General features: G+C 31.5%; 1 protein-coding gene across 2 annotated transcripts in view; it reads right to left on the bottom strand.

Annotated features, from left to right (window-relative positions):
- The window catches only part of LOC124948007 (COUP transcription factor 2), a 125,451-nt gene that overhangs the window by 100,213 nt on the left and 2,738 nt on the right, over positions 1-22,500 (bottom strand). Inside the window, exon 2 of one of the 2 annotated variants that reach the window (XM_047490998.1) lies at positions 4,127-4,285. In XM_047490998.1, coding sequence (XP_047346954.1) covers positions 4,127-4,285 — 159 coding nt within the window. The remainder of the gene's footprint in view (positions 1-4,126; positions 4,286-22,500) is intronic. The other variant, XM_047490999.1, reaches the window with a different exon arrangement.

Genomic DNA, 22,500 nt, shown 5'->3' with positions numbered 1-22,500 from the left:
TGTTAAAAATATACAAGGGGGATGCAATTTTTTCGCACGTCACCGTCTGATAACAACGATACCAGTCAAGATCAATGAAATCTCATAGTAAAATTATATACATACTCGTTTTCATACTAATGAAAAGAAAAAAAAAATATATATATAAAATGATATATAAAGAGATATAATAAGGACAAAAAGACATATATACATTCAGAAATAGAAAAATGTACAAATAAAAAATAATATAAATAGTTTAAGAAGATCCATAATCAAATAATTGAAAGGCATACGATTAAATAAGAAATTCGAAAAAGAAAGAATTTAATGATCTTGCGAATTAATTTTTCTTTACTTGTCATCAAAGATAAAAAAAAAAAAAAAATAATAAAAAAAAGAAAAAAGAGAAAAAATAAAAAAGTAATAATAATGATAATGGGGAGAAAAAAGAAGTGGGGTGGGGCCGAAGAATAAAGAAGCGTGAAAAGTCATTCGGTGACCTTCTTGTGTATGTCCATCGAACAGTGACCATCTTCTGCGTGCTCGAACAAGGTCAGATCTTATCTGCATCGCGAGGAGCCAAGTTCGAGCGTTCCTTGAAGAGGAGAAAAACAAGAGGATGAGGAGAATGAGGAGAATGAAGAGAAGGAGGAGGAGGAGGTGGAGAAGAAGAAGGAAGAGTAGGAGAAGGAGGAGATTGAAAAGTGGGGGTAAGGCGTGAGAACACCGTCGGCCTTTCCGTCGGCCTTTCCGTCGGCCTTTCCGCAGGCCGCTATTAACCCTGAAACTACCAAAGGGGCCCCGAACGGACAACGAAATCGGCTCCTCTACGACGTGTTTTGCAAGATCGACGGATCTCGTGTTATCTTTTTTTTTCTTCTCCTTTTTTTCTTCCCTTTTCCCTCCCTCCCCTCCCTTCCCTCCCATTTTTTCTATGTGAAATACACATAGGTATGCTCACAAAATTTCGAAAGAATGTTTTACAAGGCGCGGATCAGAAATGTAAATATTTTTATAATATGACTTTTGCGATTTAAATAAAGTCCTACGTAAGATTTCCTTTTTTTCTTTTTTTTTTTCTTTTTTTTTTTTTTTTTTTTTTTTGAGAACTTAAATGCTCATAGCTATAAATATTATTTCAATTTGTTTATTTATTTATCATTATTATTACTTTTTTATTTTTTTTTTTTTTAATTATTGCTGATCAATAAGATTGATCAACAAATTTTCGATTAGGAAATGAAGTTTTTTTATAGCCGAAGTTTTCTATAAAAAGAAACAAAAAAATTGTTCTGAATTTAAATGACGTCCTAGTGATCGAGTTGAGTTAAAAATCTTCGAGTTGAGTTAAAAATATTCGAGTTAAGTTAAAAATATTCGAGTTGACAAGGATCGAAACAATGACCTCGACAGAGAATTTTACATGATCTCGATACTAATGATAGTAATTACTTCTTTTTATAAGCTTATTTAAATGAAAAATTAATAAGAAAGAATTATCTTGACATAATCTTATACATATATATAAATATATTTACAAAGTATTCTTCATACATATTTCATTAATTAATTAAATTAGTTTCGTGTTTTTATATAATAAAAATATTCCTCTATACATTTCCGATTTTATTTCTATTTAATAATAGATATTACTTGTTGATATATTAACAATAAGATTTTATAATTATATACATATATTGTTTATCTATGAAGAAGATCAAAAGAATTTCAATCAAGAGACTAAACGATATTATTACGAATAGTTTGTATTTATCGTTGTCTTGATGTAATTAAATATTAAATGAAATAAAAATACAAATTTTTATTTCATTTATAAATGAAAATCTATAAAACCTTTGATCGGGAAGGAAATTTTTTTAAACCCGAAAAAATAATTCATCGAATGTATTCGTATTGATAAGGTATAACCGATAGGTCTATTTAATAAAATAAATTAATTATGTCATTGAAAGTAATTAGGTCCTTGAAAATAATTAGATCCTTAAAAGTAACGACAGAAATATTCATGAAAAATTGAAATTAGTTTGTTTATTAACTAAAATAAAATGAACATTCGTAAATATCGAAATAAAAATATAATAAAATAATTTCTATTCTGTACTTTTATTTAACTCGCTATATAAAACGAACGTAAACATGTTATTTAGAAGATAAAAATAGCGTATTATTTATAACTTTGTCAAGGTCAATCTTTCGATCGATGTTGATTTAATTTATTAATAAATTGAATAACAAACATATATGCCCAGTAAATCATATATTTTCTTTTTTGGTATACCTTCAACAAACATTAGAACAAACACGGGACGTCAAAAACGACGCGTTTCTATTTCTGTCTTTTCCTCTCGCAAACAAATAATAAACTTTTTCTTTTTTGTTCCTCTAATTACGTCCTTTACGAAGCCCTTTTAACGAAGCCTTTTTTACGATTTAATCCAATTAATCTTTTCGAAGAATTAGCAAGATACATCATTCACCATGTACTCGACTTCCTTCTTTTTTTCAAATCGTTATTAAATCAAATGAGTTTTATTTGACGTAAAGCATTTCAATGTGGTTACTTGTACATGCATATGTTTGTATAAGATTGTTACGCACTCGTGGCTCGAAATATAAGAAAAGGAGATTTCCTTTTCCTTACCCTTTTTAAAATACATTCCAGACTTCTTATTAATGATTTCTACGAATCCCAGTATAATGTGTGGTGTGTATCTGTCTGTTTATATCTGTTTATGTATCTGTATGTGTGTATGTATGTGTGTATGTGTATAGATAAAAATCGATCATCGATTTTTTTTTTCGTAGGCCATATTTGAAATGTCTTATCAAGGCTTGGCTTAAAAACGTCGCAGTAGAAAAAGACGACTCTCGTCAGACATACACAACATACGTACTACGTTGAGTAATCTTGACGACCTAGACGTTCTTTTTCCCCGTCGTCATTAACATTATAACATATCGAAGTAGTACAAATAATTAATTTAAAAAACAATTAATGAAAGAACATGATGATTGTTAGAAATTTTAATTAAAAGCGATTATCGGTTTTGTTCATTATCTGTTTATAAAATTGAATAAATTAAAATCAAACTGTATCGTAAATATTGTTAAATTAAATGATATAAAATTAATAAAGAGTGAACTATTTTTTTGTTCTCAATGTAGACGTTAACTTTCAACAGACGTTCATAGAAATCCAATATGTTGGTAAAAATAAATTGATAGTTCTAATGTTTCGAGAGATTAGAAATATTTTATTATATAAGTTTTTTTTTTTTTTTTTTTTTTAACTAATTAATTTCTTCCTTCTTTTTTTCTTTTAAGAAAAAGCAAGATCTTCGAGATTTAATTAATTCGCGATTAAAAAAATCGTATTATGAAAAATCTTTTTGCATGTTCCAATATAGCTTTATCAAAGGAACGAACATACATATCCGCTTTTGATATAAATTGATTAAGAGATATATTAGTACCTGCTTATTTATCATCATCATCATCATCATCATTATTATTATTATTATTATTATTATTATTATTATTATTATCATTATTATTATTATTATTATTATTTGTTACTCTATCCCGAACATTATTTTTTCCTATTTCCATTTTAAATCTTCGTTTTCTCTGACATATGTCGTTAAGAGAGCTCCGTGACGCGAGCATTTGGTATGCAAGTTTATTATATCTTTTTGTTTCTTTTTTTTTTTTTCCTTCATTTTCTTTTTTTCCTTTCGGCGACGTTCTCACCTGATCCTAATAAAGACGAGAACATTCTGGGCTGGCGTAACGGAGCTCGCGAGGACATTACTACGTTTGCTCGCGACAGTTTCGATAAACGCACATCTTGTATTTTGATAGAAACTAAAAGTTTATCACGAATCATCGAGATCAACGAAGGAGAAATTCTCCTGTTGAATAAACTCGAATGAATGTATTCGTTTTATACGTTTTTCGTCGTCACGATCAAACCTACCATGTCCTCTCTCTCTCTCTCTCCCTCCCTCTCTTTCTTTCTCTTCCTTTATATATATATATTTATATATATACATATATATATATATATATATATATATATGAAATTAAGTCTAATAAGTTTGTTTGATAAAAAAGGGTTCAGTACAATGCATACCTTCCCGGCGCATGCCCATCTTCAAGCACTTCTTCAGCCGACAGAACTGGCACTGATTTCTGTGATGTTGGTCGATGGGACAGTTCCTGGTACCTCGACACGAGTACGTCAGGTTCCTCCTGACACTCCTCTTGAAGAAGCTCTTGCATCCTGAAAGCAAAAGGAGAATACGTGCTCTCGTTAAACCACCTTCGTCCTTTCATTCCAACTTCAGCTTCTTGACCACGACACGTCGACGTGATATTACGTTCGATCGTTCAAAATACTAAATTACTACTAGCTAGCTGGCTACCTATTTATCTATCTATCTATCTAGCTAGCTAGCTAGTTCGATGAGTAATTCGTAAAAAATTTAATAATATCATTGATGATTCTCGTCATATTCATTAATTCGTACGAACTTTTCTATTCTATACTATATTGTATATTTACGTTTATTATATGTTAATGAAACGTACTGATATATATATATATATATTGTTATTATTATTATTATTATTATTATTATTATCGAGACAACATGGTCAAGCCAATTAAGATCTAATCGATTAAATCGCATTACCGTTAAAGACCACAGTAACGGCATTCGAGTTGATCTCGATCGAGACTCGATTGTTATCTCATGTATCTACTTATACCTTCCTTTTCTTAGTTATTCAATTAAAAGAACGTTAAATGTATATCGAGCGACGAAATGATTACGTCACGAAAATTTATAAAAACGAGAGTGGGCAAATTTGAAAGAAATTGTTCCTTTTTCTTTTTTTTTTTTATTTTCTTTTTTTTTTTTTAAAAGGAAGAAGAAAAAAGACAACGAAATAACGAATAAAAACATTTTCTATGATTTCAATGGTATTGCGAATGAAAGAGGGAGGAAAAAAAAAAAAGGAAAAAAAAAAACATTGTAAATTGCAGAATATATTTATTCGTTTATTTATTTATATATATATATATATATATATATATATATATATATCTTTGGTCTCGTTTGAAAAAAAAAGATCTAGTTAAACTTATGCGAATAAACTGTTGATTCTAAATACGTAGAAAATTTTCTTGCATATCCTGTTTTGCAGACGTGTTTTGCACGAGGAAAAAGATAGAGATAGAAAGAAGATATGCTTTATTAGAACTCGAAGAGAAGAGTTGAAAGTGCCGGCCGAGTCGATCACGAAAATCCTATTAGTTGTTGTCTCGATGAGATCGAGGACTATGTTCTCCCTCTCTCTCTCCCTCTCTCTCTCTCTCACCCCTCTCTCTTTCTCTTTCTCTTTCTCTTTCTTTCTCTCACTCGCTCAGTCACTCATTCGTTAACCTCGATAAGTAACGGTAAGCTTTCCTTTCGATTATTCTTAGCATTTCGAGATGCACGTCTTAGATTTTCTAAGACTCATTGTAAAAAAGAAAAGTAAATTGTTGTATTATCCATCAAGATATTTCAACAGATAATATTAGATAATCTCTAATATCTTGGATAGATTAAAGACAAAGCATTTCAACGAACGATTTGTTTCTTTCTTTTTTCTTTTTTTTTTTTTTTTTCTTTTTTTAAATCATTTAAAAACAAAATAAATAAATAAATAAATAAATAAATAAATAAATAAATAAATGAATAAAAGGTATAAAAAATAAGAATAAGAAGAGAAAAGAAAAAGGAAATCGTTATTCAGTATGTCGGAACAAATGCCATCAAACGAATTCTTACTTATCAATAGTATCCCAAAGGGATTAATATTTGTATAACTTCGTAAAACGTTACACCCCAATCTTGGATATCTTTCTCTTATCGTTAAACATTCGTGAAACGAACTTGAAATTCCCATAACGTACTAGAATTTGAGAAGCTAACTATGCGAAACAACGGAGGAGTTCTGCTCTTAGGATAAAGGACGCTGTAAACGCGTTGCAAGACGCTCGTAAAGGACTCAAAGGATATTCTGGGAGTAATAGAGAAAGACAGAAAGAGAGAGATAGAGAGAGAAAGAGAGAGAGAGGATCAGCGTTCTTCGAATATTACCTATGTCGAAAAAAAAAGAAAAGAAACTTCTTTCTTTTGTGCTTAACGATGACCCCGATCTCTCTCTCTCTCTCTCTCTCTCTCTCTCTCTCTCTCTCTCTTGCTCTCTCTATCTCTTTTTTCTTTCATGACTATTCTCAAGGCCATCGTCCTGAATTTCTTCGACGTTCACTTCTTCTTCTTCTTCTTCTTCTTCTTCTTCTTCGTCGTCGTCTTCGTCGTCATCGTCGTCGTCGTCTTCGTCGTCGTCGTCGTCGTTGTCTTCGTCGTCGTTTTCGTTGTCGTTGTCGTTGTCGTTGTCGTTGTCGTCGTCGTCGTCGCGTTGTCGTCGGCAAAGCGGCCACCGCTGAGAAAGGGAGCGCGGGGTCGCCATAACTACAAATTGCATCGTTACACGCAAATTACGCGATTATAGTGCGCGAGGCAACCACTAGGAGACGCTGTTCTTGAGTCTCCTTCACATATGCGATGCTACCTGGTAGCGCGTAAGAAACCAAGAGTGATAGAGAGAAGGGTTGATAATCTTAAAGTGTATAGGGTGGACCGAATAAAGTGTTATGAGAATTCTTTGTTATTAGAAATATTTATGTCGATAATATCGATTTAATATATTCGTCATATTTATTCAATTAAATTTATTAAAGATGATTAAATTTTTACTAAAGATAATAATAAATTAACAGAATATTAATAGATAATAATCAAATTAATAGAATGATAAATTAAGAGTTAAGATAATTTTGAAAAGATTTCAATGAATAATGAGAATGATATTTATATTATATACATATTAGGTGGACTGGAAAGTAATGTCGTTTCTACGCATGTCGATATTTGATTGCGATTAAAAATAAAAACTTGTTAAAAATGTATTCGTTTGAATTTAATTTAAGAAAGCGACATTACTTTCCGATCTCCCTAATATTTTTATATTATATATATATATATATATATATATATATATATATGCATATGTTTTTGCAATATATTATATCTCGTACACGCACGTTTATATTAAATTTATATAATTATTAAAATAATTAAATTACTTTTGTTTTCCATTAAACAATTCGCATCTTTTTATCTTATATCGTATTTTATTAAAATACAATCCAAATTACTATCCTTAATGGTCCCGAAGAGAATATCTTGTAACACATTATCTGTACCACCCTATATATGTACATGATACGTATATGTAGATACACGTGCACACGCACAACGTTATACCTATAGTTCTATACCATGCTTAGAGAGAAGCATGCGTAGCCTAACTGCAAGGGAAATAGATAGAGAGAGAAAGAGAAAAAGACAGAGAATCGTGCAAGTACACTGTTTATACTTTCAGATTGCAGCTTGCACAGCCCCCGGAGCTCAAATTGCTCGCGTCATTGAATTTTCATTGCTCGGAGACTCGTTCCATTCCGTGTGCTACGAGTGGCTGAAACGGCGCGAGTCTCGGCACCCTTCTTCCGCCTTTCGAATGCCTCGAAGAGAAGCCGATTCTACTAAGCGAGAAGGGATTCCTGCTGTTGTCCTTTAAAGGGTACGTGGCTAATAGTCTAGCCGGACGATTTGTGGCCACGCCATTCGTCTTACGCTCGTAACTTGGATGAAAAGGACAGACAGATAGATACATAGACGGATAGATAGATAGATAGATAGATAGATAGATAGATGGATAGTTAGAGATAGATAGAGAGAAATAGAAATAGAGAAAGAGAGAGAGAGAAAAGTTCTCGTAAGAAATTATTATACTAAGTGTTTTAACATTGAGTGCATATTTTTAATCTATCAAGTGTACCAAATTTAATCGAATTGAATTCATCGATAGATTTCTTTAAAATTTGCTCAACGATTATAATTTTATATCGACTATCAATATTAATATCGACTATAGTAAATTATAAACAATAAAATCGGTCGGTATTGTGAAAATGATCGATTTTTATCTTTTTATTTTTTTTATTTTTTTTTTTTCTCTTTTATTTATTTCAACGATATAATCTTTACCACATGCTACACAATTACAAAACGACCTATTAATATAGACGCGATTAATCGAACTGATTCAAGAATTAATATCCACGTAACAAAAGTGATATTCTCTATCATTTCTTTTCGTCGATGTATACGCTGAATGAAAAAGAAGAAGAAGGGGGGAAAAAAAAGAAGAAGAAAAAAGCTCGCCCTTTTCTTTTTTTTTCTGTTTTTTTCTTTTTTTTCTTTTTTTTTTTTGAAAATTCTCTTAATGAGATTCAATTTTAATAGGTCACATTCGTAATAATGCTAATCACGAAATGATTATCTTCGTTTGATCGACAAACGTTCAACTGTCGTTCGATTTTCAATTCTGACGTAAGGCCTCGCGACGAGTATTATTCTCGTCGATCGAAGAAAAGAAAGTTTATGATCGAGGCAAGTAATACGAGTACTCGTATCTATGCGATAATCATCGAATTAGCATTGGGATCTCAAGGATTCGAGCATGCGACCGTAACGATCGCCTCTCGAAACGGGTCTGGTATGGCTATTTTGCATACCGAGAAAATGCATACGTAGTCTATCTATATATCGAAATTGGTGCGTACGAGAAATCGTATCGGACTTTGAAGACACACGAAGAGATAGATTGATAGATAGACAGATAGATAGATAGATAGATGTAACAGTGTGAGAGAGAGAGAAAGAATATATGATGAGTTCCACCGAGTCACTCTTTCGGAAAATAAGTACTTACACACGTTGTGACACAAAGTATCAATTTCGTCAAATCGACGGGAGAAGATAAAGAAAAAAAAAAAAAAAAAAAAAAAAAAAAGAAAGGAAAAAAAAGGAAAAGAGAATGGAAAAAATGAATCATGAAAGAAAATTGTTAATAGAATTTCAATCGTACTCATCCTCCTCTCTCTGTCTCTCTTTATCTCTTTTTTTCTCTCTTTCGCCATCAATGCGCTCATTCTAATATCATCTCATCATTCACAGGAAGGACAGGGATCGTTCCATTTTTCCGTGAAAATTGCGAAGCAGGATGCTTGAGGTCAGGCACGTGTATCTGCACACGTAACAGAGAGACAATCATTTTTCGACTATGACTCATGAAAATGACTCGAGTTTTAAAAAAAGAAAGAAAGAAAGAAAAAAAAAAATAATAAGAAAGGAATATAATAATAAAGAAAAAAAAGAAGGAACAAGGAAACGATACCGTTTCGTGCATTCATTTAATTCAATAATTGCGATTACTAATTGGTAACAATGAATTATATTTTATTGATAAATTACTGAATATTCGAAAAGATAATTGAGACGATGTTATACGATAAGATGATTAAATAAATACATAATTCAATTTCAAGTTTTAATAGTTAATTGATAATCATTAATTACGTTTAATCGAAAAATAATGTTGAATTAACGAATAAGATAATTCAAATAAGGAAAATGGTTTTTACGAACGATAATACGACATGGAGAAAATCCCTTTTTGCTTCCATTTTATTACGTTCTACCGAGTTATGGGAAAGAGCGGTAGTATCATCACTACGAGAGTTTCCCTTCGCTAATTATTTGTCCTTACTTGGTGCGATAAGACGATTCGTTGGGATACCTACACACTAGTGTAGTTCACTAGTGAGTGCAAATTAGTCGGTGGCGTTGCTCCGTGAATTTATCGGCTTCCCGTCGGAACGATATGCTCTTAACAAACCCTTGATGATAAATAAATCTTTCTCTGTCTGGTTTATTCGCGGAAGAAAACGAGTTTGATCTAAGATCGTTAAATGATCTAACATAAAGATAGATACATAAATTCAATGTAAGAAAAGCATGGGATTGAATAAGAGAAAAAAGAAAAAAGAGAAAAAAAAGAGGAAAAAGGAAAAGAACGAGATGACGACGAAGAACAAGAAAGAAAATAATAATAATAATAAATAATAAATAATAAATAATTAACTTATATCGCAGTTAGATTAAAAAAAAAAAAAAATATATATATATATATATATGAATTAAATAGTACATTAAGATTTAATATTGCGATTAATAAATTTTATATTTAAATGAAAATAATGCGATATCATGACTATAGAATTTAGATAAAAATCTCAATTTAACATGTATCGTATAGTAGCTAACGATAAAATTAATACGGCGGACATGTAAATCTCATCGTAGAGACCAAATGCTGACCAAAAATATCAATTTATATACAACAGTTAAATTTAAATTTAAAAATACGAATAAAATCCTACATCATGTAAGAAGATCTAAAGATAATATTAGACTTTCATAAAATGAATATACGAATATCTGTAACATAGAATATAGATAAAATAAAAACTGATTAAATTTATCATAAAAGGGTGACGATAAAAATTTGATTTAGAAAAAAAAGAAAAAGAAAAAAAGAAAAAAAAAAAGAAAAGGAAGAAAGACGAAGAAACAAACGTAACAAAAAACGATGAAATTTAAATCAAAATTAATTAGCAGTTAATAAAAAAGAAAGACAAACAGAGAGAAAGAGACAAAGAGAATGAGAGAGAGAGAGAGAGAGACAGAGAGAGAGAGAGAAAGAGAGAGAGAAAGAGAGAGAGAGAGAAAGAGAGAGAGAGAAGAAGAAGAAAAGAAGGAAACATTGAGGACCAAAGATAGACAGGGTTCACGAGTCGCTGAAGTTTCGACTCGACCGCGTGAAATTAACGACATTGTTATAATTAATTAGCCCGAAGAGCAGTACTCCTGGTTTCGCCAGGGAAGAGACGCGTTGGAAGTAGGTAGATAGATAGGTAGAGACGCATGCGGACGCATGCTAGGCGCGTTTTCTTTGCGCTGGCAAATAGCAGGCGGTGCGCGGGGTTCGTTAGTGGGATAATTGGTCACAGAGGATGCGTCCGGCTAAGTCGCGCCTGGTAATTCTATGCCCGTTGCATATATACCATCTTAGAGAGTCCATGTGCGCGTCCGTGCGTGCCGTACATCGTTTTCTTACCTCAGCCAACCTGAGAATCCACTTTACGAGTAACACGATGAAACGTCGATAGATCGAATCTTTTCTTTTTCTCTCTCTCTCTCTCTCTCTCTCTCTCTTTCTTTTCCTTTTGTTTTTGTTTTCCTGTGTTTTTTCTTTCTTTTTTTCTTTTCTTTTTTTTCTTTTTTTTTTTTTTTTCACGGAAGAAAGATCCACTTGAACGTCAAAAATTTACGTCGCTCTTTAATTATTAACGAGATTGTTTTGTTTTTCTTTCTTTTCTTTTCTTGTTTTCTTATTTTTTTTCTTTTCTTTTCTTTTCTTTTCTTTTCTTTTCTTTTTTTTTTTTGCTTTCATATCGATGACAAACGTTTACTATTTAATAATCAATCCGTTTTATTCATTAATTATATTTTAAATGGCTTATGTTCTATATTAATTAATAAGGAACGAGGATTGTTAGTTAATTTAAAAGTGAAAAAGTATTATTTCGAATAAGACGATAAAATGTCATATCTTTTGGAACTATATCGAAGAGATTTTTTTTTCACTGTCATTCATGATAATAAGATTTATTATTTATATTTATGAAGAATTTTTAAATATAATGAATTTATAAAATTGACTTTTTAATTAATGTAATATGTCGATTTTAAATGATACGTTCGATTTTTATTAGAAACAAAGAATTTTTTGTCATTGATAATAAATTATAAAAATATATAAAATTGAACTTATCCTATTACATAAATAAATTTATAATATTAAAACAAATAACAAGTACTACTTTTTTTTTTTTTTTTAATTAAATATTAAAATTATAAAAATAATATATAACATAAAATTATATTATAAATTAGATATATTTGTATTTATTATACATAGCATGATATATATATATATATAGTATAATGTAAATTAGAAATAAGAAATGTTATTTCAAATGATACGATAAAAGATCAAATCTTCAAAAATGAAAGAAGATATCAATCCGATTAGACAGATTAATTTACTATTTACTATAAAATTTAATAATGATATAGAAATTCTCTCGTACAACATTAAATATTACAAATCTATATTAATTTTATTATGGCATTAAATAATGAAATATTCAATTGTTAGATTAATTCTTAAAAAAAAGAAAAAATAAAAAACAAAACAAAATATTTCTTAAAACTTCGTCAACATTCTGAAATATCTAAAAATGATTCAAATCTTAATTGTAATAACGTTCTAAATGATTGGATTGGATTGTTCACAGGAATTCTCAAAAAAAAAGAAAAAAAAACAAAAACAAAAACAAAATATTTCTTAAAACTTCGTCAACATTCTGAAATATCTAAAAATGATTCAAATCTTGATTGTAATAATGTTCTAAATGATTGGATCGGATTGTTCACAGGAATTCTCAAAAAAAAAAAGAAAAAAAAACAAAAACAAAATATTTCTTAAAACTTCGTCAACATTCTGAAATATCTAAAAATGATTCAAATCTTGATTGTAATAACGTTCTAAATGATTGGATTGGATTGTTCACAGGAATTCTCAAAAAAAAACAAAAACAAAATATTTCTTAAAACTTCGTCAACATTCTGAAATATATAAAAATGATTCAAATCTTGATTGTAATAACGTTCTAAATGATTGGATCGGATTGTTCACAGGAATTCTCAAAAAAAAAAAGAAAAAAAAACAAAAACAAAATATTTCTTAAAACTTCGTCAACATTCTGAAATATCTAAAAATGATTGGATCGGATTGTTCACAGGAATTCTCAAAAAAAAAAAAAAAAAAAAAAAAAAAAAAGAAAAAAAAAAAGAGAAAAAAAGGAAAAAAGTAGTTTCTATACCTATCGTAATTTCATTGATGTTCCAATAAAATCGAAAATATAATATAATTAACAATGACAATAACAAATGTTATCAAAAATTGTGAAAGAAATGATTCTCGATATCTCGTGGAATGAAGAACGTTATCCCATACATACATATATATATATATACATATATATATATATATATATATATGTATATGTATGTATGTAAACGATTTGAAAATGCAAACCTACGACAAATGGGAGAAGAAGAGTTTCGTGGATTTTGAGAGAATGGCATGGACGGCTTGCACATGCCCCGTAATAGAAACGAGATTAATAAAGATTAGCAAAGTCGGAATAATATAATATGATCTCGTTAGACCGATTAGCCCGCCTGGGGGCCTGCTGCAGGATGTCTGGCTTCTCTTCCTACTGGCGAAGGGTATACCGTAGAGACGTACATAAGTCCGTGTAAGTCTGTAAGTAAGCGTAAGACTGCGAAGAAGGGAGACCTCGGAAAGAAGCCCCGTTAAAAGAAAGAGAGAGTATTTCTGTGCGCTGTGTTAGAAATTCTATTTCCTTGGCGTATTTCTCACAGACATTTACCAGATATCATACAAAACATGTCCGTGTGTGCTTACAGTTCTACCAAAATCACAAAACTTCAGTAATATAACTTTAAACAAAATATTTCATCGAAAGTCTTAAATCGTCGATATACGATTGCAATTTTGTATCAAATCTCATATACGTAAAATAAAATGAAATTATTTTGATAAAAATACAACGATCATATTTACTTTTATTTTATATCATAACACATTATTGACTTTTATTTTATATCATAACACTGATAGTCGCCGTATTTTATGATAAAATGAGTCATCGTGCTGCGAAGATCATGATAGGGCAAAAACGTTTTACAAGGACGAGGAAGAGCGTACCATCAGTTACTATGTCAACTGCGACGAGCACAAGAAGAAGTTAAGGAGACATATGAATGTATATATATATATATATATGTGTGTGTGTGTGTGTGTGTGTTTGTGTGTGCGTGCGTGTATACTATGTTTGTGTAAAAGTCTCAATGAGTGTGAAATGGAATAAAAAGTGGACAGGACTCGTAATATATATAATGTTCGAGCCCCGATCATCTTGCTTTCTTAGAGATATGTAAGTACATATGTATCTGTGTGTGTGTGTCTGTGCGTGTATGTATGTATACCTGTGACGTGACTCTTATCAACGTCACATGTAATTCACGACAAATAATATCCCGCTGTTAAACACTGCTTTACCCACACGCCGCGTAATTACTATGATCATAGCCACGACGCTCGGATTCTTAAGTAACCCTGTTGCGGTTGACTCCTTTCGAACGAAACGAAATCGAACGTAAAATTGTCTCACGAGTGTTCAAAACCATTCCTTTGGTGAAATTGTAAAGTAAGAATAAATGAATACAATTCCGATCAGTTTTGACGTACATATATTTGAAAATCTTATGGATTGTTAATTATGTTATATATCAACAATTTCATTTATACAATATTTATTAAATCCTTTCTTTCAACAAATTGAATTAATTCGATGTTAAGTGCGAATACATATTTTGAATTTTTACTGTTTCACATAAACAATCGTTATTTCAGACGAATTAAATCTAATTGAATTGTTAAATCATTCGACGAATTGTTTTTTTATTCTTTCAGAAAGAATAATAATAAAAAAAAAAAAAAAAAGAAAAAAAAAGAAAAACAGAAAGAAAGAAGAAAAAAAGAAAGAAAGAAAGAAAGAAAAAGAATAATAATTAAAAAATATAATCGTTTAAATGTTTAGAATGCTATTAATAAATGAACTTGGACTCATTATAAATCGTAAAATTTTCCACGTGTTATGTGTTTTGAAAACTCATCGAGTCCATGTATATACATACAAATCATGAATGTACATATAGATAGAAACGTATATGTATATATATATATATACCCCCACACACACACACACATATATATATATATATATATGTAGGGTCCGTGTTTAGACAGAATGATTGAGACAGTATTTTTTATAAAATAACATTAAATGATGATATAATCAGACTGCTAACGTACCGTTTGAGACAGACATATATATACACACACACACACACACACATATACTTCTACAGAATGTCCTCTCCTTTGTCTTTCAAATCCACGATGTTTTCTTTTTTCCTTTTCTTTTTTCTTTTTTTTTTTTTTTTTTCGTTGACCTACTTATGTACACAATCATCCATATCTCAACCATTCGCCTATTTATTTACAAGTCTGTAAATACTTACTACGCACTTGGTAATAAGAAACCCGGACATTCGTACGATAATGTAAAACAAAGCGACTTTGATTTTAGAATTCTCAGATATATATTATATATATATATATATATATATATATATATATATATAGCTACACGTGCTATCTATTCGCGTGTGGTACAATATTTGCGTGATTCGTCCGTGGAAGTTGAAAAAAATTAATCTGAATTTCTAATCACATTGAGCGTCGTTCTAATATAGAATATATGTTGTAAATGGAACGGAAATATGGATTCACCTGTTTAACTGAAAACCAACCGGTTTTTCCTTCTCTTAAGTATTTTCTAAACTATTTATTCTCTTTTTTATTTATTCCTTTCTCTTTCTCTATCTTTCTCTTTCCTTTTTCTTCATTTTTATTATCGATAAATATCTAACTATCTTCCGTGTTTCTCTTATTAAATGTATTCATCGGTCAATCTGATTTTATACATACGTATCGATATGTCCATGTAATACATTTCGTAACTAAGGAAAACTTGTTTCTATCCACTATACTTATCATTTAGAACACTATAACTCTTTTATTTAAGTAACACTATCGTACGATAAGCAATCAAGTCTCATAGCTGTTCCCATTTAAATGCCCCACTTTCTATAGATATCTGTATATCGTCATTAAAAGAAAAAAAAAAAGTTGAATTCTTATGTAAATTAATGATCCTTTTTGCATGCGACGATATTTAATTTATATCACCAAACAAAATATATTTATTATTATTATTATTATTATTATTATTATTATTATTGTTATTATTATTAATTATATTATTATTAATAATATATAAAAGAAAGATAATAATGTATGACAATTGATATATATTTTAATAATATATAATCGAATTTATTTTTTCGATGTAACTATGTTATATTATTTTTATATCATTGTTTCGATAGAATATCAATCGTCAGTTCGAAGATTAATATTTATCAAATTTTATATCAAATTGTTTGATATATATAATAATCACGTCATAAGTTTTACATTATATCATATTTTTTCTTCTAAATAGGAATAAAATTTGGAACGAAGACGATTAAGATTCATCTGTGAGTTTTCATAAAAAATCATTAAAAATATAGACACGATACTTACAATAAAAATTTTAATTAAAATTTCTACGTGTATCGTTAAAATCGTATCGTCGATAATCAACAATCGATATCTTAAGGGACTCAATTTATTCCATTGCAAGGAAATTTAAAAAGAAGAAGACTATATTTGATTTAAGTTTTCAAACAAACGACTTAATTATTATTATACATTATTAATAATAGAGAGAGAGAGAGAAAGAGAAATAAAAATTTCTATAAAAACAAATGTCATTATTTTTTTTTTTTTTGTTTATATTTAACCATCTATAACATTATATAAGAACAAATTTATGTTCTTAATATATTCATATTATATTATTCTTATTTATTGTTTCGCTAAAAAATTAATAATTAGTTCACATTCGAAGGTTAATATTCATCAAGTATGAATTACCTGTTATAGAATAATTGTACTATAAGTTAGATAAATATTATATATATATGTATATATTGTTTTTTTTTTTTTTTTCTTTAGACAAGAACAAAACTTAGATTAAAGACGATTACGATTCATTTGCAAATCTTTCATAGAAAATCATTATAAACATGGAATGAAAGGATATAATATTTTTAATAAAAAAATTTCTACGTGTATCGTTAAAATTATGTCGACTGTCGGCAATATCAACAGTCGACATTTTAAGTGACGCATCTTATTCCTTGAAAGGAACTTTAAGAAGAGGGAAAAGAAGAAGATGAAGGAGGAGGAGATGGAGGAGATGGAGGAAGTAAAAGAAGTAGAAGAAGAAGAAGAACGATATATTCCCGACGACAAGCCAGCCGATCGGCACACCTGTGTCCGCGCGCCTAAAGTCGGTGCCCTCGAAAATGAGTGGGTGGAACGGTTAGGGACAGGATAATAACACGTTGCCGCGTTGCTGCAGCGTGTGAAACAATGCCGCGCATTGTTGTCGAATAAGAGAGTAGATATAAGCGCGAAAGAGAAAGAGAAAGAGATAGGAAAAGATAGATAGAGAGAAAAAGAGAGAGAGAGAGAGAGAGAGAGAGAGAGGAAAAACAACGCTCTATTTTCTTTCTTCCTCTTTCTTATTAAACGTATATACAAGCTCGAAAAGCTTACGTGAAATCGAAAAGCCAAAAATCTAATCGGATCAACTTTCGAAACTAAGGAAACCAAGTCATTTCCAATGACTTAATTACACGGAATTTCGTTTAGAATCATTTTAGACGGTCGACTTGAGAAAAAAGAACACACAGACACAAACACATACACGTATGCATGCACATATACACAGAGAAAAAGAGAGAGAGAGAGAGAGAGAGAGAGAGAGACACATACATACAATAGAACGAGTAGAGTCGGTCTTCTGTGATCTATGGATCATCTCCATGGGTCCAATCACATGAACGTTAATTATCATGGAAAGGGTGCCGTTATGATTGATCGATCTCACTTATGATTTTTTTCTTAACGATCATAATTAACTTTTGTAATCGATAAAATGTATTTGTGATCCATCGAAATATATAAGTAGTTGAAAAGTCGAGTTATCAAGAAAGAGACAGAAAGAGACAGAAAGAGACAGAAAGAGACAGAGAGAAAGAGAGATTTTCTATTTGAAAATCGTCATCCATGGACAAGAGAAACTGGCCTAATCGCTAACATAATGGTCTAGCATGAAAAGAGAGTAGTAGGTAGGAGAAGAAATATATTGTCGCTGTAAGATAGAAAGAGACAGAAGGAGAATAGACAGAGGGTTAAGCTCTCTTCGCGGAAGGAAACGAGTATCGCGCAATAACCAAAGACGAAGAACCTTGTTCGAGTCGTGGTACTTCGAATGGGAGGAACCCGGGCTCCTGTAATCGGCAGATTAATGTTCGTTTCTCGAACCTAATCTCAAGCGTATCCTACGTTCGAACGGACCTGACGTCCTTCTCAGAGAGAGAAAGAGAGAAGATCTTCCCTCTCTCTCTCTCTCTCTCTCTCTCTCTCTCTCTCTCTCTCTCTCTCTCTGTCTGTCTGTTTCTGTCTCTCTCTGTCTCCCACGTTCGGACTCGAAGGGACGAGTGATCTTAAATCCAAGGATTTCGATTTATGCGATCGCGACCCTCTAACTGACTTCCTTCTATCGGACAATCACGTTTATACTATGTGTACATGGACCCTTTAGATCGTTTGACGAGAGAGAGAGAGAGAGAGAGAGAGAGAGAAAAGAAAAAAAAACCGAAAAAGAAAGAGGAGAAGAAAAAAAGGAAGAAATAATTAAAACGACCATGATGATGATAAATTGAACGGATCTTAGGTACAGGAAACACTTTTTCTTTTTTTCTTTTTTTTTTTCTTTTTTTTTTTTTTTTTCATGTTACGAGCCCTTAAGAAGAAACTTGTATTTGCATTTTCACGCGAACGGAAGCTGAATCAACACACGAGTGGTTTCTCGTTTCGTTGCTAAACGGACCGACGTGCGAAGGCTGGTTAAAGAAGCCGTTAACGCCTCCGGTTTTTCCTAAACCGTTGTTTCGTCGTCCAACTAATGCTTTAAAGAGAGAGAGAGAGAGAGAGAGAGAGAGAGAGAGAGAGAGAGAAAAGGTTCGATATTAAGGGTACAAAGGGTGTCTTTCTCTGTTCTTCATATTATCCATGGTGGTTTGACCAAAGACCAGTTTCACATTTTGGCCTCGATTTTTCCCATGGCCAAATAAGGTAGAAAAGGCCATCACCGACGCCCTGATTAGACCTTTTGAAGGGTTAGACGGGAAGAAAGGGCTCTCCGTGTGTCCGGTTTACGAACCGGGCCGGTTTAAGTCCCCCGTAAAAAGATCTACTCTTATTCTCTCTATCTCTCTTTCTTCGCTAGGATCATCGATCAAAATATTTTCGCGTCGAGGGAACGCGTAAACGCCTCGTGACCCTCCCCCTCCGAGGGCCCCCCCCCTTTCACTTTCTCAACCCTTTGCACTTTACTTTTTTTTTCCTTTCTCTCTCTCTCTCTCTCTCTCTCTCTTTTCTTTTCTTTTTTTTTCTTTTTTACCAACCGTTCCTATTTCCCCCTTCTTCTATCAACGTCAATATCCTTTATGCTAACATCGAACAATTCTAATCGTGTTCCTCTACCTGTCTCTTTCTAGCTCTCAAAAAAAAAAAAAAACAAAAAAACAAAAAAAGAAAAAAAAAAATAATAAAAAGGAAAAAGTAAAAGAAAGAGAAAAAGAAAGAGGAAATCCTTAATGGGGAAAGATTAAAAAGAGAGTTAAAGCGATAAAATAAAGGCGGTGAGTTCAGACGACTTAAAAAGAAATTTCGATAGCTACCAAATTACGAAGAGAAATGAGAAAGTGAGAAAATGAGAGAGAAGCAGAGAGAAACAGAGAGAAACAGAGAGAAACAGAGAGAAAGAGAGAAGTATCATCAAATCGTACCGGCCGGTTTTACAGAAGGATCGTAAAGCTGACGATTTACCGACGCCATCTTCGAGCGTAACGATCGTGATATCTGCGCGCTTTAAAGCGTCTGATACGCGACGAAAAGATGAGCCTTCACAGTCGAGATTTCCGCAGAAGCGGTGAGAAGGAACGCGAGCATCTTTTTTTCTTTCTTTTTCTTCGTTGCTTTTCTTTTTTCCCTTTTTTATTATTATTATTATTATTATTATTATTATTTTCTTTTTTCTTTTTTCGTTTTATTCCTTCGTCGACATTTTTTTTATTTTGTCTGAATATGTCCGAACGATGACGAGGATTCGGCCTTGCGAATTGAACCCCCGTCGTAAAAGTCGTAATTTATCGGCCACGCGGTATAATGATCCAACTACGGGACTTTAATTACATATCATCTCTGTCCTTCTTGAGAACGTCTTCCGCGAAATAGCGCGGTGAACGAATTGAACGTTCCTTTTCATTTCTTCGTAACTTGTAACTCGTGAGAGAGAGAGAGAGAGAGAGGGAGAGAGAGAGGGAGGGAGATGGAACGAAACCGGCACGAGTCCTGTTTATCGAAATACGTATATTACGAGAAATAATTTCTCATTAAGTATTTTTTCTGTCGATAGAACGAACCGAGAAAAAGATAAAAAATGTTAGGATTATAAGTGTCACCTTGCCATTCCTTATTTCTTATCGTCTATTTCTATTCGCACGTGCGAATAATTTTATTGATGATAATTTCGAAGATAGATTTAATAATAAATATTTTATTTCCTGCGATTAAATTGAAAAAAAAAAAGAAAAAAAAAAAAAAAAGAAAAAATAAAGTGATGGAAATGAATGGATGACGATCGTCGACTTTTTTCATTCAACTTCCTTCATTCTTTATTCTTTACATTAAGTGGAATGATTTTATTGAAAATTTAAAATGATTTTTATTGAAAATAAAAAAAAAAAAAAAAAAAAAAGAAAGAAAAAAGAAACAACAACGAACTTGATCGACCCCCTATTTTCTCAGAGAAACTCGACGAACGAATTAGGAAGGATGATGAGGATGATTAATTTAATTCTATTTTATTCGAAGAAAACGTTTGCATTGAAAATCAAACAGATCTTAATCCTTCACGGCTAGTTTCCTTTCTCAACGATATTTCATATTCGATCAAAAAATCCAAAGTAACAACAAAATTACCTCAACGAGATTTCTCTTCACGAAGATAATCGTGTTTTTACACGAATGAGAAAGAATGACGAGGATGATCGACATTGTTTAGTTTTTTTTCTCCCCCTCGAGAATATTTTATATTGAAAATCAAAGAAACCAACATCAGTTAACTTTAACGAAATTTCTGTTCTCAGAGAGAAACTCGGTGAACGAATGAAAAAGGATGACAAGTACAATCGGCCAGATTTATTCCACAATGTACGTTCATAATGAAAATCAATGGTTACGACAAAGTTTATTTCAACGAAACTCTTATTCCCAGACAATGTCGAATGAACGAATGAAAAAGAATGACAGGGATGATCAGCTTCGTTCTATCTAATCCTCGCGCAATGATTTTATTGAAAATCAAAGGAATGACGTTGCACCGACTATGCACCGAATAGAAACCGAGCGTTCCGCATTGAACGTTCATTGCCGTAATCACCCTGATTGTCGGCGATCACTTTATTACGTCGACGGATTGATTTTGATGTCAAGCGATGTCAAACGGCCGCGAATTATCGTCAATTTGTCAGGACGTTCTCGTGATGCGGTCTCGATTGCCGGGTTATCGGCAAATAGGGTGCGCGACGCGTGCTCGATGATTCACAGATGGCAAGCAGGACGAATCACGACGAGAAATATCAAACGAAAGGTACACCATCGGATTTAGGTAAAAAAGTAAGTAAGTAGAAACACCGTATAAACTCACATGATTGCGCTTACTCATGATACCTCGTTTAATGACGATTAAACGATCATTTCCATTGCTCTTTGCTCTTGTGCATTACCCTTTACGTTTATTCGTACTCGAATCATTGTTACTTGATACAGATATTAACAAATCTATCAACTGAAAATGATTTGTCCGATGTAAATGTTATTGATATAAATAATACGATCGTATTGACAAAATTTTATAAATGATAATTTAATTCCATTGTTACATTTTGTACGTATAAAATTATCGATAAGATAATTCGAGTCTCGTATCTATCGTACTTTAATGATTACGAAAGGAACGAAATACGAACGAACAAATCACTTTCCGAATCAGTTCCACGTTTTGTCGTGACAATGAATTAATCGAGTTTGTTTCTCGATGAGAATTGGCGCAATCACGATGATTCTCGTTTCTATACTTGTTAATGAACTACTAGACGCTCTATTATTACTTTTAATCTATACAATGATAATTGACATAAAGAAACTATTCTTTTGTATCACCTCAATGTAAATAATAATAATAATAAGAAGAAGAAGAAGAAGAAGAAGAACCAATAGTTGTTTCGAAATCAACTCGATATGATTCTTAATTCGAGTTAATAGATAGAAACAAAATATAAACATAGAAAAGGTCTATGAAACATTTTTTAGGATAGAAATATTCCAATGAAATCACGTAAACGATTCATCTCGAAAAAAAAAAATAAGAAAAATAATAAGAAAGAGAAAGCAACGATCGTTCGACGTGTCACTCGGCTAGAAGACGAGGGTCGTGTCGTCGTTTTCCAGGCAATT

Source organism: Vespa velutina, chromosome 3 (genome assembly GCF_912470025.1).
Source record: "Vespa velutina chromosome 3, iVesVel2.1, whole genome shotgun sequence".
NCBI lineage: Eukaryota > Metazoa > Arthropoda > Insecta > Hymenoptera > Vespidae > Vespa > Vespa velutina.
This window is presented reverse-complemented; position numbering and strand designations above follow the sequence as displayed.